Raw genomic sequence first — 25,888 nt, forward strand, 5'->3', positions numbered from 1 at the left:
AAAGCCTTAGCTGTGGGGAAGGCCTGGGTGATTGCTCCGTGCATTGGAAATTGAATCCCCACCACTAAATCATGAGAAGTGGTCCAGGCAAAAGCTGCTATGGAAATCTGAAAGCTATTATCTTTTCCACACTTCCTCTCTTCACCTTCATTTTGTTTGGGAATGCACAGGGACACCCGTGAACAAAAATAAACCAACTTGCCCTTGACTGATTGTTCTGCTTTTTGAGTTATCAAATGTGAGTACTTCTGGCTCCCAGATACAGTGAAGTAAAGAGCCTTCTGGGAAACCAGCCACAAATTAGGGTTGATCTTCCAGTATCTTCTACCTGGAGGAATGGTTCAGGACATTCAAATTAATGTGACCTGTCCCAGGTTGATTTGGCTCCAGAATCACATTTGGATTTCAGAAATGTAAGCAAGCAAGCATATAAGAATCCTGATATGTTTTCTCAGCTCAACCCTGTCCATTCATTCTTCCTGGCTCTTTTTAACCCATGACTTTACACCCAGTCTATACACATTTTGACTGCTCCCAGGAACTGTCTCAACTCAGAGCACCTTTAAGGAAGGCAGAACCACTTTAGGAGGTTGAGGATGAAACGTGGCAACTTTTCCACAGGCATGTCAATATAGCAGAGCCACTCATGGTAGGAGGTTTTGCTAGGGCTTTAATCAGGTTGTCAACCCAAACACAATGGGCTTCGTTACTCCTGTGTAAAGAGGAAAGAGAGCAGTTTTTGGCCTCCCCAGACTGTATTGCAGGGTATGCAGAATGGCAATTCCAGGCACAAGCTTCACGAGACACAAATCTGCTTTTGGCTATTCAGTGTCCCTCCAGCAAGTTAATTAGCAGTTCCTGAAATGCGTGGAAATATTCAGCATTTTAAGAATGGGTGTAGGGATTGGGTGTATGTGGAAAGGCGTCTGTCGGGGAAACAGAATAGAGCTCTTTGGCGAGGGATTCCAACACCTGTGATTTATCTCAAAAATCACACACGCGCTGTAGTTGCAAGGCATTTTTTCCGGCTTGAGCACTAGAGCTGAGGGGCCTGCTGTGGCCCTCCACCATTTATTTCAGGGGTGGGCAGTTCCCTCTGGGTTCAAAAATCCTGGGGTGGAAAGCGCAGGGTAACCGCGAAATGCCTGCTTAAGAAGTGCCTCACTTCTCAAGGGGAGAAGTCGCGGCTGGGCTCAGGTAGCGGCCGGGGACGGCTGCACGGGGCCCATGGGCACATCCTCTCACTTAGCAGCACGGTCCTGCAAGTGGGTTTGTGGACCTTTGCTTTATTTGACAACTTATCATGGGGGGTGGGGCAAGCTGTCTCAGCTCGGAGAAGAGGTCCGTGGGGAGGGACTCTAACCGGGGACCTCCTAAGGACCAGAAGAGCGCGCGTCCCGCCAAGTGACAGCACGCGCCCTCTCTGTCCGATCCCCTCCCCCGCGGCCAGTTTCTGGGCAGAGGTGTCTCGCGCCAGCCCGTCCTCCCCCTCTCCTACTCGTCCGGGCGGACCGAGCCTCAGCGGGAGCCCCGCCTGTCTCCGGGCAGCTTGAGCCCCTAAGCGCTCGCCGAGCCTGTCAGTAACCGCCGTTTGCGCTTTCTTTCTTTCTTTCTTCTTTTTTTTTTCCACTCTTTTCTTTCCCCCTTCTGCCTTTGTCCCGCTTAGTAACTGGGCTGCGACCAATCGCCGCCTCACCGGCCGGCGCCGGCTGGCTCCTGATTGGCTCGCTTGGGGCGCGCAGCCGTCTCCCGGTCCTCAGCTGGAGCAAGGCAGACAAAAGACGCAGGCTCCGGGCTCCGGCAACCTGGCTCAGCCAATCACCAGCGACTTCATCCTCTCATTTCCCCCCCACCCCACCTCCCCTCTCGCCTCTCCCTCCCCGCGCGGCTGGCGTGCTCCCGGCACTGACTCCTGGCGAGCGGCCAGCGCCCGGGCCCTACCATTCTGATTGAGGCTGGGGGGAGAGAGGTTGGAGGGTTAAGGAGCCGAGGCCTAGGGAGCGGTGGGGAGAGTTGATAGCCGAGGCAGACGACAGCTTCCTGAACAGTCTCTCAGGCACCTGACAGAAGCCCCAACACTTCGAGGCGGAATAGAGTGGAAGGGGCAGTGGCGATGCTGGCCATCCCCCCTGCTCGGCGCGGTTGGGTGGCGCCTCAGCGGGAGAGCTTGGGGGCGGGGAGGGTGTCCCCCCTCCGCGCCGTTAAAATGAAACTCTAGTGGCTTGAGTCAGGGCAGAGCGTGAGGGGAGCCGGCGCTAGCGAGCTTGCTTGCAGCCGGGCGGGAGCGCACGGCCAAGCAGAGCTAACTGGACTCTCGGACGGGCCCCCATCCCCAGGCTGCAGCAGCTTCGGTTCCGAGCCCGACCGGAACGGAGCCCGAGTCCTGGCCCCTGAGGGGATTTCTCCCCGCAGACCAGTGGGACCCTGAAACTTGAACGCAATACCCAACCTCCTTTTTATGCCTTCCTTTGTCACTTACCCACCTTTCTCCCAGCGCGTTCTTTCCCCCGCCCCCCCTCTATTCTCCCTCTCTTGAAGGACACAAAAGTGGCTTCCGCGGAAAAATTTGAAGGCGGTGGGAGCTTTTCTCTTTGGAGAACGACTGTGTAGGAGGGATTTTTGGGGAAGCCGCTTTTTAACACTTCTGCCCTCCGCCCCCCAAGCCTTTCTGTACCCCTTCGAGGAGAAAAGCCCGTAGATTGAACGTTCGGGGGGCATTTTGCTGGCTGCCAGAGCAGGAGAGGGGAGGAGGACCCCGTCCTTGTCCTGGTAGTTGGCTGGACTTGTACCGGCCGTTGGAAACCCCGAAGTACATTTCCGAGTGGGACTTTTACAGATATATATTTTTAGATTTTTAAATAGCAGATAAAAAATATATATGCTTTCTATATATTTCCTGACGACCTGCCCCTGACAGCGCGATGTACAATACGGTGTGGAGTATGGACCGCGATGACGCAGACTGGAGGGAGGTGATGATGCCCTATTCGACAGAACTGATATTTTATATTGAAATGGATCCTCCAGGTACTTGGGAGAAAAAAAAGAATCTTGTGATGGGTCTGATTTGTGTTTAACAAAACCTTGGTGATGTTTTCAGGGCAGAAGTATTCTTGGGTGAACTAGGTTCGGGATGAGGGGCAGATTTGCAGTTAGAGCTGCAGTAAAACTGCTTCTGGTTTACACGTTTAAAGTTTGCAGTTAGGACCCCGATCCTATTGTCCTGTGAGAGTGGGGGTGGGGGCTGGGGTGGGGGATGGGAGGAGAGACCCGTTTCTTTTACTTCGTTGCCTTTGCTTGTCGTTCGGTTTTTTGTCGTACCCTTCACCACCGCCCCCCCCCCCCTCTTTTTTTCTTTTTCAATTAAAGATTCTTCTACCTGCAAAGGATGCTTTATATCCCAGTCTTGAAGTCCGTCTTTCCCTTTGGGGAAATTCTTTAAAGCTTGTCATTTCGTACGTTTGTCTTGTTTGGTTCGCTGTGTTTTACGTTCGTTAACTTCTGAAACTGGGTTACCTATGTGATGATTCGTTTTAAGACCCCCTTTTTCTCTCACGGAAGCCGAATGCCGGTTAGGGATTTTCAGGGATAGGGCGTTTTTATTCAGTCATGGCCTTAGTCTGAGGTTTTTCTTTTCAGAATATAGTCACTCAGATCTACGTGCCCTATTTTATTACTCTTTAATTTATGGTGATTTAACTTCATTTATGGGATCGGATTTAACGTAACTTCAATTCTTAGCGTAAAAAAAGGAGAAACCTTTTTTGTGTGAATATATGTGATGTGTACATATATGAGATAGGTTTGAGTATACATAATGTAAAGTATACATACACTGTATTTTTACTTTAGAGCTTTGTCTGAGATCCTTACAGACATTTTGTGTATCTGGTAGGAAAGGAAAAGGAAGGAAAAATGGAAAAGTTGGGTAATTTTTTTTCTTTAAAGTCTACCCCATTTTATGATTATTAGCTGTCAGATTTTCAAGCCCTGTTTGCAGTTATAGACAGTGCTTTATGTAATGATTTTTGAATAAGTAGAGGGCCTTTGTGACTATTTTTGTTAAGGATGAATTCGTTATGTCTTTAAAAAATGTGTTATAGCTAAGCCTACAGAAAAAATTGTGTGTCATTGGGGAATCTCAGTTATCATAAGACTATGTGTTTTTGGAAGCCTTTGAAAGGATTTGAGCCCATGAAAGTGTAATGAAGTATAACTGTCTTACAGCATGTATGTAGAAATTATTTCCTGTGTCCTTGTGAACAGTGAATTATCCTCTTTGTTTTTTTTTCAATTAGTCATAGAGAGATAGAGTGTTAAATGATGTTATATTAAAAACTAGTACTAATATTGAATCAACCTTTTTCACTCTTAATGATCACTTAGAATTTTTTCTTTTCCCTTCATTTTGGAGCCTTCTTTATTTGCTTTTATAATTGTGACTGCAATCCAGATGCAGCTTTTTTTGTATTTTGCAAAGTTTGTGAGATTTGCCACCCATCTATTGTGTGTATTTCCCCCTTTGTTTCCCCCTAATGGTAAAGCATCATTTCTATTAGATGCATTTATCATTCACATAAATGGAAATTTAGTACATCACTGGTTCCTCTCCTGTGAAAAGTAAGGTTAATAATTCTAGATTTCTGTTACTATAAGAATTATATATTCGAACTGCCTTAGAATCATACTGTATCATATAGTATCTTGCCTTGCAGACATACAAAGGGAATTTGTTGGGCGGAGAGGTGAGTGGGGAGGAGGGGAGAAAATGAAGAAGGCACTAATATTTGAAAAATATGGGCCTGGTAGAAGTGTAGACCAAGTTGAGTTGAGTTGTCCAGAAATGATTTTAAGAAAAGTGAACTATTATAATTATGTAGTAATGTGGGTCTTACAAGATTGTATAGAAAATTCTGATCCAAACTTTGTGTATTCCATGGAAATAAACTTTTGAGTTTAAAATGTTCATCTTTAAAAGAAATTTTGCATACTGTGATTCTAGTCAGAATATTGAAAATATGGTTATGCTGCTCTTTATTGCCCACTTTATAGTCTTAATGTAGAATACAGTTAGTTATTCCTAACAGCTTTTTTAAAAGGAAGCACACTTGAGTATGCTGAAGTATTGCCTATGAAGTGAATGGTTTTTAATGTAAATAATGTGAACAACCTTGTTTTGTGTGGTAAATTAAGTTTCGAAACATTTAAAACTAAGTTAATTTTTAGTGAAGAGGTTGCAGCATGTCTTGTATCTGCCTTTTTCCTAGTTCCTGTCCCAGATCAAGCTCTTATTATTTCCTGCCTGGACTGGTGTGATAGTGCACTGACTGTTCTCTCCGTTTCTACTCTGTCCAATCCACAGTATTATTAAAGTATCATCTGATGATTTACCTTCCAATGGTAAATCTTCCGATGACTTTAAAAACCGTCCAATGGCTTCCCTTTGCCTACTGAAAAAAAGCCCTGTCTTGCTTATCCTGTCATGTAAGTCCCTTTATTTTTGCTTCCAGCCTAATATTCCAGTCTTTTCCCCTCCTGGAGTCCATCACAAGTTCTGTGGAAGCTATTTTATACTTGCTGTTCCTTACTGTGTGTGTTTTCCTCTTCCTGGGATGCCTTTCACTTTGGGTTGGAACCTTATATATGTTAAGGGCCCTGGTGAGATGCCTTCTATGCCAGAATGTATGTTCCATGATCCCTTCTGTTAGGAGACATCCTTCCCTCCCTCTTCTAGCACTTCTCAGATAGAACTTCTTCCATTCTGTCTAGAGTAGCTTCCACATTTATTTATGTATACTTCCCCCTTTAGAATTATCTTCCCACCAGCTTATGAGCTTCTTAGCTTGCTCAAGGTCTTGCAAGTAGTAGACAATTTAATAAATATGTGAATTAATGAATACCTAAGGAGCATCATTTCTTTCTAGCCTTTAAGTGCTTTTCTACTTAAGGTCTTTGGTCACCTCATTTCTTGGCTATTGCAATAGCCTAGGGTTAAGTAACTTCCAAATTAGACAGTTGTTGACTTAGGTTCCTTAACTATAATATTCATATTACAGTTTTCAAAATATGGCTTTCATTTTAATTTTAGACTGAAGCATAAATGTGAAGTTTTTATCTGTTATTGCTTCCAGCAGCCTCAAAAACTAGTATTGAAAGGTGTTTCCCTCCAGCCTGTATTTTCAAAAACTACCATTACCATGCATCCTGAAGGTATCTAATAACTGCACGGATTGCTACATCTATTACAATTTATTGACAACATAAGGATTGGATCCAGATGGGACTTTGATGTCTTAATGTTTATGTATTTCCCAGAAATACTGGGAAATATTGAACTGTTTAGATGAAACAAAACTTTTTATTTTGGAGATGTTAAGATTATGGTACAGAGAATTGCTTTTAAGCATCTCAGTTAGTCCTGTTGTGATTTGGGAATCAGGATTATTCCATAACAGAACAGTTGCTGGATAGACCTCTCAAAGAGCCCTGTTTTTGGTATAGGAGCTATTGGAGGATTACCAGTACATAAGTGATCATAAACTCATGCCCAGAGCTTATAGATAGTGGTCTATTAGCTTGCACTTTAGTTTTGACATTGTTACTGTATTTATTTTGAGGAGATGTAATAAATGATTTATTTTTTAAACTAATGGATACAATTCTTTTTAAGATTGTCTGTAGACTTTTTTGTTCTTATCAAGACAAATTTCTGAAATAATCTGTACGGCAGCAACATCTCCTCAGTGGTCACTAGGAAATTAAAAATTTAATTGTTTGGCAAAACATAAATACAGGAAGGTCTAGAAAAGTGGTTCTCATTTTTTTTTTTAATCTCAGTACCCCTTTTATACTCTTAAAAATTATTGAGGATCCCAAAGAGTTTCTGTTTAAGTGGGTTATATCTATTGAAATTTACCATATTAGAATAAAACTGAGAAGTCAAAAAATATTTATTTAATTCATTTAGAAATAAAGCATTACATGTTAACATAACTTTAAAATGAGAAAATAGCTATATTTCCCAAAAAACAAACAAAAAAAGTGGGAAGAGTGGCATCATTTTATGTTTTTGCAAATAACTTTAATGTCTGGCTTTTTAATCTTTAATGTCTGGCTTAAATGGAAGACATGTAAATTCCTAAGTCTGCTCCTCTATTCAGTCTGTTGAGATACCACAGGTCATAGCCTCTGGAAAACTCCACTACACAGTTGTGAAAGAATGAGAGTACAGAAGGCAAGTAATGTCTTAGTGATATTCTGAAAATATTTTTGACCTGTTGGACCCTCTGAAAAGGTCTTGGGGACTCATTGGTCTCTGGACTACACTTTGAGAAGTACTGGTTTAGTAGTTACTTGACTACATAATTTGATGGCCAACCCAGTAAAGTATCTTCTGACTTTTTTTTTTTTTTTTTCACACACACACACTGTATTTTATTTTTATAAGAGATAAATAGACTGACACCAAGCATTGTACATGGATGACCACAACAAAAGCAACAATGATTGCAATTACCAAACATGAAACACACTCATACTATGTCATAATATTGACATTCAGTCCAGTAATCCTCCACTGTAACAGCTCCTTTACTTTGCAGTGAAAATTGATTTGTATATTCTTTGCCTCTGAGTCCTTGTGGGATTTTTTTTTTTTTTAATTCAGACAGAAAGTCACAAAAATTATACTCATCCTCATCAGTTCACTCAGTCTCTTCTGACTTTTTTGAAGCCAAATGAAAAGGTTGTTTCAGGAAACTTTCTTGCTTTGGCATACTTGGTATTTTCATCCTGGTAAAATTTAGATTAAGTAACATTCTGGTGGAGAACTAGCATACTGGCCCTGTGGTTGAAGGAAATATCTGCTGAGAAACAACACTGAAGAAATAGGTCACCTGCCACCATGTGGTCCTTACTATTAGCAGATTGGGCATTCTGCTTCTGTGGTGTAATTTTTCTTTATAACTCTGAACATTTGATGGATTCATCTTATGTAAAATGCTTCTCCTATGTGTAGTAAGGTATTTCTTTTATGAGCTAGGTGTCGCTTTTTAATGATGCTGTAGTATGGGACAAATGTTAATATCATCAAATGATGTAAAAAGCCATGCCAACTTTTTCTGTATGTTCTTATTGAAAAAGATTAGTCACTGCTTTCATTTAATATATTATAGTTTATAGTATTCCAACTATGTTTCATTAGAAATATGGTAAGTCTTCATTTTATAATGCTTTTAAAATTTATTCTCATTTTTTATATTTATCTTAGAATGTAGAAAAGATTGGACATGTTTATGGTCACCATATTTAACAAAGTAGATAGAAAAATAATTACAAATATGTCTGTGTGATATGATATAATTTTTATTGATATTAAAGGGGGATGCAGCCTGAATGTAGTAGAAAGAACACAGGCTTTGGAAACAGATGGTATGGGTCCCAAACCTAGCTTTGCTTCTTATTCTGCCCAAGGTTACGTGGCTAGTGCTTAACCTCTGTGAGCATCATTTTCTCTTTTGTAAAATTGAACTAATATGTACCTTTCACAGTTGTTCTGGGAATTAGAAGTACTATATCATAATCTAGCACAGTGTTTGGCACATGGTATATACTCAGTTCATTGTAGCTTATATTTTAAAGCATATTTTTGTTTAAAGATTTTTCTTTTTCTTTTTTTTGATGTGGACCACCTTCAAAGTCTCTATTGAATTTGTTACAATGTTTTTATGTTTTGGTTTTCTGGCTGTGAGGCATGGGATCCTAGCTCCCTCACCCCCTGCACCAGAAGGCGAAGTCTCAACCACTGGACCGCCAGGAAAGTCCCTCTTAAAGCATATTGATAATATTTAATTATCTTAACTCTACTGCTTTGGACACTCTTGCAGTCAAAACCTTTTGAGCTTTCTTGCTCCATTCTTGTCTCATCCTTGACATTTAAACTGGGGCCGTTTTGGTTTTGGAAGAATTCTCTAGGGTCTTTTCTAGTTATAACATCTCATGAGTCTATGGAAATACGACTCAAGTCATCCTTTCTTTTTAGTTTCTATTGCCCTTGTTCCTCATCACCTCGCATTTGAAATGGTTTGTAATACGGTAATTGTTGCCAACATTTGTTGAGTAGTTATTACAGAACAAGCACTATGTTAAATGCTTTCATATGTAGTATTTCTTTTAGCCATACAACAACCTTATAAAATAAGCACTACTAGTATCCCACTTTACAGACAGGAAACTGAGGCATAAATGTGTTTAGTAAATTATTCAGTGCCTCACAGCCAGCAAGTAGCAGAGCAGGTATGTCTGCCTGACTCTAATGCCCAAGTTCTTAATCAGTGCCTCCTAAGTGATTGCTTTGTTTCTAATTTTTTTCCCCTCCCCCATAAATTCATCCTGAATTCTTCAGCCAGGTTAATCCTACTGAAATGTTATTTTCATTGTCTTACTGCTCTATTTATAAATAATCAGCAGCTCTCCATTTCTTTTAAGCAGAGGCTGTATTCTTAAACTTGGCTTACATAGTCTTTAGTAATATGGTACCAATTTACATTTCCAACTTAATTACTAATCCTCTATTCTCATTTCTCATCTTGCCCAATTCCTTGCTTATCCCCTCAATATACCTTGCTTATTTCCATCTCCAGCCTTTTGGTTATGCCACTTCTTGTGTTAGATTATGCCCATCCCACCCCATCTTCAAATCAGGATCCTTTGCAAGTCCTTCTTCCTTTTTTTCTTCCTCTGAAAATTCTAGCACTGAACCCCTTAATTATCTAGGGCTAAGGTCTGTTATTTTGACACAAAATCATGTTACATTATGGCATTAATTATTTTGTGAATATAACTTATCTCCCCAACAAGGTACGCTTCTTGAGGTCAAGCTGTCATATTTCTTTTGTATCTATTTTTTTCTCTAAATACCCAGTGTCCAAATATTTTGTTAAATCTTAGACCTGTGGACTCAGCCAGCTTCATTTATGACTTGTTTCAAAATGTTGATATTATTTATTATCAACATGTGACCTTTAAACTTATAAAGATAATTTATTCTAACGAAAGAAATAATGAAAAAATACAATACTTAATGTTATCAGCAAAATTTTATGGTTTCGCGTAAAAGTCACATTTGAAATTTGGAAGAATTAAAGTGAGTAGTAAGTTTTTGAAAGTTTGTTAGGCTAGTTTTAACACAGTATTGGGTTAAATGTAGATTTAATTTACTTAATGTGTTACTATACCAATTAAATTTAGATTGTGTAGGACTTGACTTGGGATAACAAGGTAAGGTCAAACATAGAGCCTTATAAGATCAGTTTCCAAATTGTTTGCCCATATATGGTATATGTTTTGTTCCTTGTATATTATTTGTAAGTTCATATAAAGTAAGAGGGTTATCTAATTTTTTTAATAAAAGAGGCAGTAGGCTAGGTCCAGCCTGCCAGATCATACCATTTTGCATGTCCCATGTCAATATAAAAACTGCCCTGTGCCCTGTGAATATGAGCCAACACAAAGCCAAAGTCAATACCATGATGTCATACCATCCGCCATTATCCAGCCTTGGATTTCCTGTCTGATGTTCTGTTTGTGGACCAGATCAGTTGTCTACCCGTGTGTAAGGGTATAGGGCAACAAATCCAGAGCATGCAGCTATGTAATCTTAAATACGTATTGTTACAGTTTCTTTCTTTTTTTTTTTGGCTGTGCCACGTGGCTTGCAGGATCTTAGTTCCCCAACCGGGGATTGAACCCGGGCCATGGCAGTGAAAGCGCCGAGTACTAATCACTGGACCGCCAGGGAATTCCCTAGTTTTTTTTTTTTAAACTTAAGAAAAAATAAATTCAATCATGAGTCAAAATTTATAATTTGTGTATAAATTGTTTTGGAGAAGGCCTTATTGAAATGATTGTGCTAGAAGAATACTGCTTTAGAGTTCGTTCTTTCACATGTATCCTTTTTAACTTTCTAACTCCGCAGCTGAGTCACTCAGTGTGGTATAATTCATGTTGAACTTCTAATATGCATTTGTAGAATTAGCCACAAACCTTTTTTTAAAGATAATTTAAGATAAATTTTATTTATTTTTCTTATTAAAAGCACTACAAAAGTACTACATAGTCATTGTAGAAAAGATAGAAAATACAGATAAGTAAAAAGAAGAAAGTAAGAGCTCCCGATCCTACCACACAGAATAACCACTGTGACCACCTTCAGATATATTCTTTCACGTGTGTATTTCTCATTTCAAATTCAAATGAGACAGTACTGTAAATATCTGCTTTTTAAGGTATTTATACAAACTTTCACATTTGAGAATAGTTTTAGATTTACAGAAAAGTTGCAAAGTAGTACAGAGAATTCCCATATACCTTTCACCCAGTTAAACACCTTTTTTTTAAAAAATTCATTTAATTTATTTTTATTTTTGACTGTGTTGGGTCTTCATTGCTGCGCGCGGGCTTTCTCTAGTTGCGGCGCACGGGCTTTCTCTAGTTGGGGCAAGCCGGGACTTCTCTTCGTTGCGGTACAAGGGCTTCTCATTGTGGTGACCTCTCCTGTTGCAGAGCATGGGCTCTAGGCGCGTGGGCTTCAGTAGCTGTGGTGCATGGGCTCAGTAGTTGTGGCTCATGGACTCTAGAGCGCAGGCTCAGTAGTGTGGCGCACGGGCCTAGTTGCTCTGTGGCATGTGGGATCTTCCCGGACCAGGGATTGAACCCGTGTCCCCTGCATTGGCAGGTGGGTGCTTAACCACTGGGACACCAGGGAAGCCCAACACCTGCTGTTTTTTCACTTAATTTGTCATGAACACTTTCCCATGACAATAACTATTCATGTTAACATCATTTTAAATAATAGGATTGTACTCAATTGTATGGATATAGCATATTTATTGAACTAATTCTATTTAACCACAAACTTTTTTTTCTGAGGTTAGTCCTGGGATATGTTTCATAAAAAAGTATGTAGTTAGTATGTTTTCAGCTGTAAGCAGCAGAACCTAATTCAACATGGCTTAAGAAATAAGAAATTTTATCTTCTCATATAATAGGCTTCAGCATTGGTTGATTACAGAAATTCAACAATTCAGTAAAAACCCATATTCTTTCCATTGCTCAATTCTGCTGCTCTCCATGGGATAGGCTTACAGGCATCACATCCATACGCACAACTTCTAAAAGAAGGAAGATGTCTCTTCCTGTGCCTCTGTTTACAGAGAGAGGAAACTTTCTCCAAAAGCCTCTAGCAGGCTTCTTTCAGACCTTTTTGGCCAGAATTGGGTAGTATGTCCATTTCTGAACCCATCAGGAATGGTTCAATAGTGATTACTATCAAACTAACCGAGTTCGTGCCTGAATCTGGAGTGGTGTTGACTTCCCCTGAGGCATTATACTGGGGAAGGATTCTATTAGGAAGGAAGAAGGAGGGGATGAATTCTAGGTAGGCAAACAACAGTAGCCAATCTGGAAAGTAATTTGGAGAACCATAGCTCTTTCAAAGTTCTCATCTCTGTGTTTGGAAATGAAAAGAATTAACGAGTTAATTTTTTTTTCTTTTTCAAAACTAAAATCTAATTAGTATAGTGATGTATTATGAAACCCATTTTCATTTTACAAATTGGAATTCACAGGGTCACATAGTATTGAGAGTTAAATATAAGACAGGCCTTTTCCTATCTTACCAATTGCTTTCTAGAAGATGAGGAAGCTAACTTCTCTGGTTGATAGTTTCCTTATTTGAGTCATGTAGGTGTTGGAATAGAGTATATTAGTATATCAAGTAAATGACTGTGAAGAGAGAATTTTGTAAAACTGTAAACTCCAAATTTCAAAGTTTAATAAATTAAGTAAGTTTGGTATATGAAGCCTTGGACTTGTAGAATGATTTATGATTTGAATGACTGGTGTTAAAAATTAGGACACTTAAAATAACCCATAGATCATATCTTTCAATTAAAATGTATTAATTAGAAATTTAGAGGCAATGTAGTGGGGCTATTAAGAGAGAGGGTTCTGGAATCAGATTGCCTGAGTTCAGATTGTGCCTCTGCCACTTCCTAGCATATGTCATTGAGCAATTTACTTATGTTTTCTGTGTTTTGGTTTCCTCACCTAAAAAATGGGGATGATGATGGTCCCTACTTCAGTAGGATTGTTGTGAGAATTTAGTGAATTAACAACTGTAAAGCAACTAACACGCCCAGACCATATTAAGCATCCAAAAATGTTTTTGTTCATGTGTATTGATTAATTCATGTTTTTCAACAAATATTTGATTGCCAGATAGTGTTCTAGGTATAGCAGTGAACAGAACAGCAAAGCTCCCTGTATTCATGGAGTATACATTTTTAAGGGAAGGGAGAGAGCAAAGAATAAACAAATTCATAAGTGAAATATATAGTGATGGTGATAAATGATATGGAGAAAAAGCAGAGAACAAAAATAGAGTGCTGGGTGGGGGACCTGCTATTTTAAATAATAGGACAGGGAGGGCCTGACCTAAAGGAATTGAGGGGGCTAGCCAGGTAGATATATGGGAGCTGAGAGGGCGGGGGAGTGTGCCTGGTAGAGGGGATACCATATGACTTACTCTGCGGCAGGAGCGTGTGTGTCATGTATTCAGGGATCATCTACGAGGCTAGTGTGGTTGGAGTGGAATGAGGGGAAAGTAGTAAGATTTAAAGACAAGTAATGGTGTGGATGGTGGGGAAGACCATTGATTGTAAGAACTTTGGCTTTTAAAACTTGACTGAGGAATATAACCAATATTTTATAACTATAAATGGAATATAACCTTTAAAAATTGTGAATCACTATTCTGTACACCTGTAACTTGTACATCAACTTATACTTCAATTAAAAAAAAAAAAACTTGACCGTGATGAGAAGCCATCCAAGGGTACTGAACAGTGATGTATTATGATTCCTGGCTTAAAAGGATGATTCTGGCTGCTGGTGGAAGTGGAGAAACTGGTTAGGAAGCTACTGCAATAAACAAGCTGAGGGATGGTGGTGGCTTGGGCAAGGGTGGACGCTGAGGAGGTGGTGAAAGTAGTTGGATTCTGAATATTATGACCAGTTATGTAGCTTGTCATTTCTAAACTGACTTAATTACTTTATTTTCTAATTTCTTAGCTTTAAGTATGCTTTAGTAATTAAAAGATTTAGCTTTTAAAATTATGTCAAAACTATATATTTTGGATGGATTTTTCTCTTTTTTGAAGTGTTATGATTTCTAATCTCTGCCATCTGAGTGCAAAGCAGCATAATATGTGGCCTTAGTTATTTGATGAAGGCTTACTCATAAGTTGCTTTGATAAACATTACTGTATAAATCTAGACTGTACTATAATTTACTTTCAAAAGTAACTTTGAAAAGAAAATTATCTTAAAGTTCTAAGTTTCTATGGTGGGCTTTGAAGGGGAGAAGAAATTAAAGAGAAGGAAGCCATGCCATATATGTGTCATTTTACTTTATGTGCTAAAGTTGTTAGTGTTTTAGAATAATTAAACTATATTTATGTGTTTTTGCTTATTAGTGGAATGCTTAAGTGCTTGAGTATAGACATTGTTTTGAAATAGGGAAGTGTTGCTCAATGTTTAGGAGCTCTGAACTCGGGCTGCTTGGATTTCCGGTTCTAGCCCTGTCTACTTCTGGTTTGTGACCCTGGACAGTTTCCTAATCTGTATAGCAGGGAGAAGAATATTAACCCCATTGTAGGGTTGTTGTGACAATTAGATGAATTAGTACATGTTAGACACTTAGAGCAGTATCTGTTGTTGTTATTATTTTTATTATTAAGCTGGGATGCTTTGTGACATATCTCCTCTCTTCCATTCAGAGGAAGCACCAGCCTAACATTTAAATTGAATTGAAAAGTAATTTAAACCTTTATTCCAGCTTCTCAAAAATGCCAAAGGGGATTACATTCATACCATATTGCATTACTACTTAAAATCTGATTTCTCCTTTTTTTTTTTAAGAGTATCTTTTTAAAAATAATTAATTAATTAATTAATTATGTCTGCACTGGGTCTTCATTGTGGCACATGGGCTTCTCTGGTTGTGGCACATGGGCTTCTCTAGTTGTGGTGCACAGGCTCTAGAGCCTACGGGCTCAGTAGTTGCAGCGCATGGGCTTCTCTAGTTGCAGTGCGCAGGCTTCTCTAGGTGCAGTGCACGGGCTCTCTAGTTGCAGCATGTGGGCTTTGCTAGTTGCAGCATGTGGGCTCTAGAGTGCGTGGGCCCAGTAGTTGTGGCATGCGGGCTCTCTGGTTGTGGTGCATGGGCTCAGTAGTTGTGGCACATAGGCTTAGTTGTGGTATGTGGGATCCTAGTTCCCCGACCAGGGATGGAACCCAGGCCCCCTGCATTGGGAGCTCGGAGTCTCAACCACTGGACCACCAGGGAAGTCCCTGATTTCTCCATTTTTGATCAGTATCTTTGCACGGTTAATCCCAAACTTCTTTCTCTCCTTTAAAACTTGCCAGACTCTCTATGGCGACTTGAACAGTCTCATTGTTTTTGTTTCTTTCCTCCCTTTCTCAAACTTATTAGTTTCTCTTCCAGGAGTACCTGTTTCCCTTTCAGCTCTCTCCTTTGCCTATTTCATTACTCTGATCTGTATAATAAGGGCCAGGAACCAAGGGAGTAAAGAAAAGAAGCTATGAATACTCATATAGCAACATATTTCATTTTGTCACACTTCTCTGCCATAGAACATGTTTGACTTTTAGAAAGAAGTTTGCTTAAGACAATCAGGTAGTTCAGACCTGTTGTAGGATGTTAGCTCAGGACTTGGGAGTTTAGTCTTTTTCCTAGTAGTCATGAACTATGTGAGAGAAGTTATCACTTTTGTCTGACTGAGATTGACGTGGGCCTCTCTTTTGATTCCTAGGGATCAACAATGGGCATTTAGAGTAGAGTTGCCAGATAATATACATTCAGTATGTCCCATGCAAAATTTGGGACATATTTATACTAGAAAGTTATTCATTGTTTATCTGAAATTCAAATTTAACTGGGTGTCTTGTATTTTTATTTGCTAAATTTGCCAAGCCTAACTTAGAGAGAGGCTGGACAGTTGAATAGACACTATTTCCTAGTACATTCTCCCCATGGAGATAGATGTGTAGGGATAGACATGTAACTTGTTGTAATGGATATCAGGATTTTTTAGTTTCAGTAGCAAGAAGTCCAACTCAAATTGGTGTAAGCGAAGAGAATTTATGGGTTTGTGTAGTTGAAAAGTTGAAAGGGAATGAGGGAATAAACAGGGTTGTACTGTATAGCACAGGGAACTATATCCAATCTCCTGGGATAAACCATAATGGAAAAGAATATAAAAAAAGAATGTATATATGTGTATAACTGAGTCACTTTGCTGTACAGCAGAAATTAGCACAACTTTGTAAATCAACTATGCTTCAGTTAAAAAAAAAAAAAAAGGGAATGGGGGTCCCTGGCTGGGTTTGATCAAGACTGTCAGGCTTTGGCCCTGTTTTTCTGCATTTCTCTTGGCTCTCCCCTATATCAGCTTTTTTCTCAGGCTGGCTTCCCTGGTAGTATAAGATGACTGCCTGTGGCTCCTGGGACTACATGTTTCCTCAATTCTGGGTGGGAAAAAAGGATGCTTCCCACAAATATAACACAGAAATCCTGAGTTTGTCACTACTTAGACTATTCCTGTGTCTCAAAGGATCACTGTTTTAAAATCTGGATTCCTTGAACTATTAATTGTAGCTTTCTCTGTCTGGTAAACTTGAGAGTGCATCAGAACCACCTGGAGGACTTGTAAAAACACAGATTGCTAGGCCTTACCCCCAGAGTTTCTGATTCAGTAGGTTTGGGTTCTAAAAATTTGTATTTGTAACAGATGTTACTGATTTGGCTGGTCTGCAAACCACACTTTGAGAACTACTGCTGTGTGGAATCAGGGCCTACTCCTGGAGCTGGGGAAGGGGTCAGTCCCACATAAACTCCTTACCAGTGTGGAGAAGGAACAAGATAGGTTTTGAGGAGATAATTACAGTGTCCACTAAAGAGAGGACTGCTTGCTGTTTTTTGCCTGTCCAGCTTCCCTTCCCTCTTTTTTTTTCTTGTTTTTCCTTCCCTCTTATTTGGGTAGCAGCTTCCTCATTTTTATCTTGGAACCATTCCTCCCCTATTTGCAATCAGTGTGGCTTAGGTAGAATTGATCTAAGCCATTGGCTTTAAGGGTAGGCACATGACCCAGGCCTGGCCAATAAGATCACTGCATTTGCCTGGCCAGGGGGATTAGCCTAGGAGTTAACAGGGCAGTGATCTTTGTAATATAGTCAATGCACATTACTATATGTTACTATTTACTGTCCTGACTAGTGATATAAAGATGGCATAATCCCTGTCCTTAAGGAGCTCAGACTGTAATTAAGGAGTACCCACATGCAAACAAATGCATGTAGTACTTCTCTTTATAACTTCCTCCCTTTCTCATGTCTATCATCTAACATACATTTCCATTGTATACTGTATTACCCACTTTATAATCCTTAACCACTGTTATAATTAGTTGTTTAGCATCTTTAATCCTTATTAGATTATCAATTCCATCAGGATAAGGGCTGAGTCCATAATTAACTGCTGGGTTTCCAGTACCTAGCACTGTCTCTGGCACATAGAGATACTCAGTAAATATTGATTGAATGAATGTTTTAAGTATAGTAATAGAAAAATGTATAAACAGAAGAGGGAATGATTGGTTTACTGGTGGGGTAGTAGAGAGGTAACAGCCTGGGTAAATGCACACAACTTGGTGTATTTGGGAACTGTAACTAATTCAGTTTTGTTGAAACAAGTGTGAGGTAGGAAGTGGTGGTAAATGAGCCTGGAGAGATAGGTGAGGGCCAATTGATGAAAGGCCCTGAATGCTACACTTAGAGGCTGGATTTTTTCCTGTGGGCAGTTGGGGAGCCACTGACTGATTGGTTTCAAGTAGGGAAAAGAGTATATTGGCTGCAAAGTGAAAAACAGATTGGAGGAAAGCCAGATTGAAGAAAGTAAACTCTCTAGGAGGCTATTTCAGTACAGATGAAAGATGTTATGAAAGCCTAAGGTAAATGGAAAAAAAAAAAAAGAACAATATGGAGGTTGGGGGGAGACCCTGTGCATAAGAATTCATGTGGACTCATGGAGATTTTTACTATAATTTAATTTTGTTTTAGCAGCAGAGACTTCCTTAGCCAATCTTAACTACTGACGCATAGTTCTACATACATACCCACTTTATATTTGTAACCAGAGATTATGTTTCTGTTTTAACTTCTAATCATTTAAAAAAAAATAAGTGGAAATTACCTGCCCCCCGCCCAAAAAAAAAAAAAGCCTAAAGTAAGGTAGTAGCAGAGAGAATGAATAGGAGAGTTATTTAAAAAGTAAAATTGATGGGACTTAGAGACTATCTTGAGAAAAATCAAAGACTCTAGAATGATTTTTAGTTTTCTGGCTTGGGAGATGGTGGTACCATAAACTAAGAGACACAATTTAAAGAGGAAGGACAGGTTTGGATCATATGGAGAAAAGTGTAAAGGTGTATTTTATTCTAGGTACTCTTCTAATGGCTGGGAATATAGCAATGAACAAAACAAAGTGCTTGTTTATGCAGGAGGAGATATGACAGTAAACAAATTAAGAAGTAAATACATAGTTATGTTAGGTGAAGACAAAGTCTATAGAGGAAAAAAAACTCCTGGCTTAGGAATTCCCTGGTGGTCCAGTGGTTATAACTACACACTCTCACTGTGGAGGGCTCGGGTTCAATCCCTGGTTGGGGAACTAAAATCCCACAAGCCATGTGACACATCCAAAAAAAAAGGAAAAAACAAAAGAAAGCTACTGGCTCAGGGAGATGGAAGTCAGAGAAGGAATTACTGTTTTATTTTGGGTAGTCAGAGAAGACCTCACTGATATGGTGATTTAACCTTATTGTGACATAAAATACATATTAATAAGTATATAAAACATAAATGTACAGTTTACTGACTTCATATAAAGTGAACAACCTTGTAACCACCACTTAGATAAAGATGTTGAAGATAGCTTCCCAGAAGCCAAAAGCATGCCCCTCTCCAATTAATATCCCCCTTCTCTTCTTCCCACCAAAGGTAGCCATTGACTTGACATTTTATGCAATTACGTCCTTGTTTTCTTTCTTTTCTTTTCTTTTCTTTTTTTTTTGTCTGCGCTGCGCGGCTTGCGAGATTTTACTTCCCTGACCAGGGATCGAACCCAGGCCCCTGGCAGTGAGAGCACCAAGTCTTAACCACTGGACCTCCAGGGAATTCCCTGTTCTTAAATGATATATTTTAGTTTTGCCTTTCTTTTGAGTTTCAGATATGTGGAATTATACCATATGTATTCTCTTGTGGTTTTTGTTCAGCATTAAGTCATCTATATTGTTTTGACCTAGCTGTAGTTTCTTCTTTTTTTATTATATGGTATTTCATTGTGTATCACAGTTTATTCCTACTGTTGATAGATATTTGGGTAGTTTCTATTTTGTCTATTATGGACAGTGCTGCTATGAACATTTTTGCACACATGCCCTGTTTTACATCAGTACATTTTTGTAGGGTATATCTAGGATTCAGAATTCTGGTTTATAGAATATGTGTATCTCAGCCCTTCTAGAGAATGCCAAACTATTTCCTTTTGTAACAGTGTATGTTACTTTAACCCTCGGTATTGTCAGACATTTACATTTTTGTAAATGTCATAAGTGTGTAGTGGTATCTCATTGTGGTTTAAATTCATTTGCATTTTCCTTATTCCTAATGAGGTTGATAATCTTTTCGTATGTAGGCCATTTGGTTATCTTCTTATAAAATGCCTTTTCATGTCTTTTGCCTGTTTTTCTGTTGGATTGTCTATTTTTAAAAATATTTATTTACTTATTTATTTGGTTGCACTGGGTCTTAGTTGCAGCAGGTGGGCTCCTTAGTTGTGGCGTGCATGTGGGATCTAGTTCCCTTACCAGGGATCGAACCTGGGCCCCCTGCTTTGGGAGCATGGAGTCTTATCCACTGCACCACCAGGGAAGTCCCCTATTTTTTCTTTTTCTTAGATTTGTAGGAATTATAGATATGGGTGTTAGTCCTTGTTTATTATTGCACATGTATTGCAGATATTTTCTCTTAAGGTGACATTCTGAGCAGAGACCTAAAGGAAATGAATGAGTGAGCCATGGGGTTAGCTGAATGAAGAGTATTACAGGTAGAGTGAGCAACAATAACATACAAAGACCTTGAGGCAGGAGTATTTTTGAAATGTTGTAGGAGCAGCAAAGGATGCTTACCTGAGGTTGGAAGAGAGAGGGGTAGGAGGATCTCAGAAAAAAATGAAGCAAAATGAAAAAAAAACCCAGCAACTCATGGGACTTCCCTGGTGGCACAGTGGTTAAGAATCCACCTGCCAGTGCAAGGGACACAAGTTCAAGCCCTGGTCCGGGAAGATCCCACATGCCACGGAGCAACTAAGCCCGTGCACCACAACTACTGAGCCTGCGCTCTAGAGCCCGCAATCCACAACTGCTGAGCCCACAAGCCACAACTACTGAAACCCACGTGTCTAGAGCCCGTGCTCCACAACAAGAGAAGCCACTGCAGTGAGAAGCCTGTGCACCACAACGAAGAGTAACCCCCGCTCGCCGCAACTAGAGAAACCCCGCGCAGCAACAAAGACCCAATGCAGCCAAAATAAATAAATAAATAAATTAATTAATTAAAACAAAAAAACAAAAAACCCCCCAAAAACTCATGGAGTGTTCCTAGTAAAAATGTAGACTATAAAATCCATTCCTTGCTATTACTACAAGTACATAAAAATGGAGTATGGTGAAGGAAGAGAACTAGAATACGATCAAATGAAAAGAATAATTTAATGATGGGATTGTGGATAATTTTTGTCCTAGATTTGTTATTATATATCAAAAACAATGTTAAAAGTACATTTAAAAAGAGAAAAGATTTGCAAGTAGATACTACAGTTAAGTTAAAAAAATTAATCTTCAGGAAGATAATCTCGGAGCTGCCTCTTACTCTCAGGCATTAATACGTAGAAACTCTGTATTAGTTTCCTATTGCTACCATAACCAGTTACCATAAACTTAGTGGCTTAAAACATTATTATCTTGCAGTTCTGGAAATCAAAAGTTCTAAAATCAAGGTGTTGGCAGGCTGTATTCCTTTCGGAGGCACTAGAGAAGAATTCATTTTCTTGCTTTTTCCACCTTCTAGAAGCTGCCTGCGTTCCTTGACTCCTGGCCCCTTACTCTATTTCAAAGCCAGTAGCATTGCGTCTTCAAAACTCTCTCTCTCTCTGACCTCTGCTTCTGTTGTCATATCGCCTTCTCTGACTCTGATATTCTTGCCTTCCTCTTATGAGGACGTTTGTGATTCCTTTAGCTCACTTGGATAATCCAAGATGATCTTCCCATCGCAATATTCTTAACAGAATCACATCTACAAAGTCCCTTTTGCCATGTAATGTAACATATTCACAGGTTCCAGGAACATTCTAGGGATGTCTACATCCTTGGAGGGCCGTTATTCTATCTACTGCAGACTCTAAATTTGAGAATAAAAATTTCACTTAATCCTGTTTCTTAGGATTTGATGAATGAGGAATTAGAAGTATAGATAAAAGAGAGAGGGCCCTCATTAGCAGAGAAGGAGCTTGGTGAATGTCTTATCTTAATTTTGAATATTCTACAACATCTGCCATAGAGGGATAGCTTAGAGTTAGCCTTACACATGATGTGAGGAGTACCTGAAAGATTGCTGGGAACTTTTAAGTCCTATTTCACGTAGTTGATGGCTTGAGAGAAAGAGGATTGTGCTTTGTTAGAAGACTGGTTTGAATTTGGTCTGCTTAACAACTGTGTGACATTGAACAGTCTTCATCTGTGAAATGGGAGTAGTCGTACTTAATTCACAAAGATTTTTATAAGAATTATATATATACACACATACACAAATATACATATACATATAATGAAATAATACTTAGCTTAGTATCTGGCATATAGCAGGTACTCTTCTTGAAGGTCAGTGCTTTTGTGATATACTGATAGGGAAATGTTAGAGAGGTTAAGGTGAGGGGCTTGTGCTGGAAGCTTTGCTAGAGGCAGCTGCACATCTCAGTTGCTAGAAGCTGCCTGACTCTAGTGTGTGCTTGGCTCTAAGGTCAGGATGGGTAAACTTTTGGGACAAGAGAAACAGTGGGTTAGTATTTGTAGCAAGTGTCACTGATCATTATTCTTTTTTTATGGCTCATTTTACCTTTTTTCTATGGGAAATTTCAAAAATGTTTTTCTGTCTTCAGGCTGACCTTTTTTTCTTTTTCTGCCTTCAATAAAAGTCTACTGCTGTTCTTTCAGCATAATTATTCTTGGATCTTCTCTTTTTCTCTATGGTAAGCCTAAGTGCTGATCATCTCATACATTAATTCAACAAATATTTATCAAGTGCCTTCTATCAGTGAGACACTCAGCACTGGAGACACGAAGATAAATAAGAAAAGGTGTGTCCTCAAGGAGCTCCAGTTTCAGTACAAAGACAGGTAAATAGCTATACTATAATCAATAAGCTTTATATTAGAATGTTCAGCAAAGCTCTATGGAATCAAAGAGGAGATAGTGCTTACCTAGGCCTAAAAATGTGAGGGACGGTTTCATGGATAAAACTATGTATGACCTGAGTCTTAAAAAAAAAAGTAGGTGGAAGGAGAGTGTGGTGAGAGAGAGAGAGGAAGAGGGAGAGAGAAGAAGGAGAAGAAGAGGGGGGAGGAGGAGAGAGGAGGAGAGAGAGAGAGAGAGAGAGGGAGAAAGAAAAAGAGAGGAATGGGCATTCTTTGTGGTACAGGGAACCATATGTACAAAGGCATGAGAGGGTATTGTGTGTTTGGATGAGCTGTGGGTGTTTAGGTGTGGCTAGGGTGAAAGGTGCCTGTGGGAAAATAATAAGAAAATGAGCTTAGAAAAGTAAGCAGGGCCAGGCCCTGAAGGGCCTTATATTCCACACTGAAGAATTTGGACTTTATCTTACAGGTAGTACAGAACTCCTGAAACATAGTATTCTAAAGCAATATGATTAGATTCAAGACTCAAAAGTAGCAGGGCAGGTAGGAAGAGAAGAAGATTGGTCTCTGGGAAGCTCAGGGGCAGATTTTCAAGAAGGAAAAAATGGCTTACAGGGACTTCCCTGGTGGCGCAGTGGTCAAGAATCCGCCTGCCAGTGCAGGGGATATGGGTTCAAGCCCTGCTCCGGGAAGATCCCACATGCCGCGGAGCAACTAAGCCCATGTGCCACAACTACTAAGCCTGTGCTCTAGAGCCCATGAGCCACAACTACCGAGCCTGCATGCCACAACTACCAAAGCCTGCGCCCCTAGAGCCTGTGCTCTGCAACAAGAGAAGCCACCGCAATGAGAAGTCCGCGCACCGCTACAAGGAGTAGCCCCCACTCGCCGCAACTAGAGAAAGCCCGCGCACAGCAATGAAGACCCAACGCAGCCAAAAATAAATAAATTTTAAAAAATGGCTTACATTGTAAAACCTGAAGTGATTTTGTGAAATAAAGATAGAAAAGTTTCTGCTGGACCTTGTTATTGAGAAGAAATCAAATTACAGTAAGTTGAAGAGTGGATGAGAGGTGAGAGTATAGACTATAAATATATAGACCACTCTTAGAAAACTTGCTGTGAAGGAAAAGTGAGAGCAAAAGAGAGACATAGATCTGAGAAACAGAATTTTTTTTTTTTTAAAGACAGAAAAGTTGAACACCTGTTACATTTTGGTGGAGATAATAAAGCAGAGATAAGGTTGAATATTTGGGTGGGGGGTGTGATTTGATGGAACAGGAAAGTGATGTGTTTGGAGGTGAGAGGAATTATTATCCCAGGAGAGGAGGAAAGATACCTTTGTCTAACACTTAGAAGGAAGGAGATGGGTTTGAAGCACAATGTAGGTTGGAAAATTGGGTGAGGTCAGACTTCTTTTTTCTGGTAGAACGCAATTGTGAAAGAAGAGGTGTGTAGAGTGATTGCTGTGTGGGATGGAAAGGGCCACTGATATATAAATGAATTACTAATAAGATAGTTAATGACAGTGAAGATTAGAGACTTGCAAATTTGCAGTGGCACAAATTCCATGCTCGTTGTGCTTTTCTTCAGCAGCACTCAGCACTTGTGGTATGGAAACAGAGGAAGCAGGTGGTTGGATAATTCCCCATGATTGAGAGATGTACTGGGCTGGTGTGGCAAAAGAACAACAAGGAGCTGGGTAGAGATATCAATAAGAGTGGTTGATGCTCAACACTGAGGGCATAGTTAAGTGAATTATGACACATTCATGCAAAAAACTCTTCTGCAGCTATTAAAGTTTGTGTTTATAAAATGCTTATTTTATAGTATTAAGGTAATAAGAGTGCTGTATGTTGTACAAAGGTTTAGTAATGATCAACTGTAATACTCTAGGGGTTGTCTTAGGCTTAATGATGAATAAATACTCTCAAAACCAAAAGAGTATTGGTTGTCCCTTTTCACACACAGACAGTCATTCGACAGGGATTATTATGTCTGCTTTACAGGTGAAGAAAATGAGATTTAGCAAAGGTGACTGTTCAGAGTCATAGATTTGATAAATGTCAGAGTAATAACTATTATAGTACTTATTGGGTAGTTAAGCATTGTTCTACTTAAGTAATCTTATTTAATATTTTCCTCTGATATTGCTCTAATTTTCATTTCTCAGTTAAAGAAACAGACTCAGCGAAGAGTAATAATATGAGCAATAGATAACTATCAAAATGTGATACCAACAAGTGCTTTTAGAAATTCAAGGGAAGGGGGGGATTGTGGGCTAGAATGGAAGGAAGGACTTTGGAGATGATGGTGTTTGAACTTGGACTATGAAGGATAGGTAGGATAGTCCTTTTTTTTTGCAGTGGGTCTCTTTGATTTACATTTTCCACGTTAAAAAAAGGATCTCTATAATAGTCTAGTATGTCATGTTTCTGGAGCCTTTTGCTCAGCTAAAAAAAAATATTATTTTTGCTTATTTTTAATGAAGAGACCAAGGCTATCTATAGATGTCATAAGGGACTCAACATAATATCCAGATCTTGAGCACGTCACATTTGAGACTCCTTTGGAAGGAATGGAAGAAATAATGGCTTCCAATCAGCTTTGCTAGTTGATTCATGAATTCCTTGGTAGGCCTTCTAGAATAGATTTCAAATATAAATATAAATCAATCTATTTATCTGTATATTGATCTTAAGTTATTTTTCTCTTTACACAGTCACTTATATTTGGGTATTATTTTTACTATTGTTAACAAAAGGAAACACTTCATTTGAAACAACAATGAAAAGGCCACTGAAAATTAGTTCTTTCATGCTGAATTGAAACGGGCAAAAATAAGGACTTTTTAAGGGTAGTAGTTTAAATTTCCTTTTTCCCCAGTCTTGACACTTTCCTTCTGTGGTTTTAGTGGAAGAAACATTTGAATGTAGAATATTTTACATTAAGGAATCTTCAAGAACATATCAGAAGTAATTTAATAAGTATGATCTCACATTACTCATAAAGTAGGGTTTGCTCTGTGTGGATTTGTTATTTATCAGGTTTTATGTTTGGAGATGCCTATAATTGCCATCTGTAAATTTCTACAAGAAGTAGTCACCATTGTAATCTGTCTCATTTGTAGATCAAGTCCGTATGTAATAGATTATGGCTTCAAATGAGTACTTGATACTTTTTAATAGGGCTCATCTGGTAACTACAAAAAGTAAGGATAAAACAGACAATTTAATGAGCTGTGAAAACGTAGCTTCAATAGGGAAAGCACAGTTTAAA

The 25,888-nt window shown here is 39.3% G+C and overlaps 1 protein-coding gene across 1 annotated transcript in view; it reads left to right on the forward strand.

Moving 5' to 3' along the window:
• The first annotated feature begins 1,993 nt into the window (after positions 1-1,993).
• LOC309615439 (phosphatidylinositol 3-kinase regulatory subunit gamma) overlaps positions 1,994-25,888 on the forward strand; it is an 86,441-nt gene continuing 62,546 nt past the window's right edge. Inside the window, exon 1 of the mRNA XM_082365071.1 lies at positions 1,994-3,027. Coding sequence (XP_082221197.1) covers positions 2,922-3,027 — 106 coding nt within the window. The 5' untranslated portion in view covers positions 1,994-2,921. The remainder of the gene's footprint in view (positions 3,028-25,888) is intronic.

This window comes from Balaenoptera borealis, assembly GCF_965194805.1.
Source record: "Balaenoptera borealis genome assembly, chromosome: 1".
In the NCBI taxonomy this organism is placed as follows: Eukaryota; Metazoa; Chordata; class Mammalia; order Artiodactyla; family Balaenopteridae; genus Balaenoptera; species Balaenoptera borealis.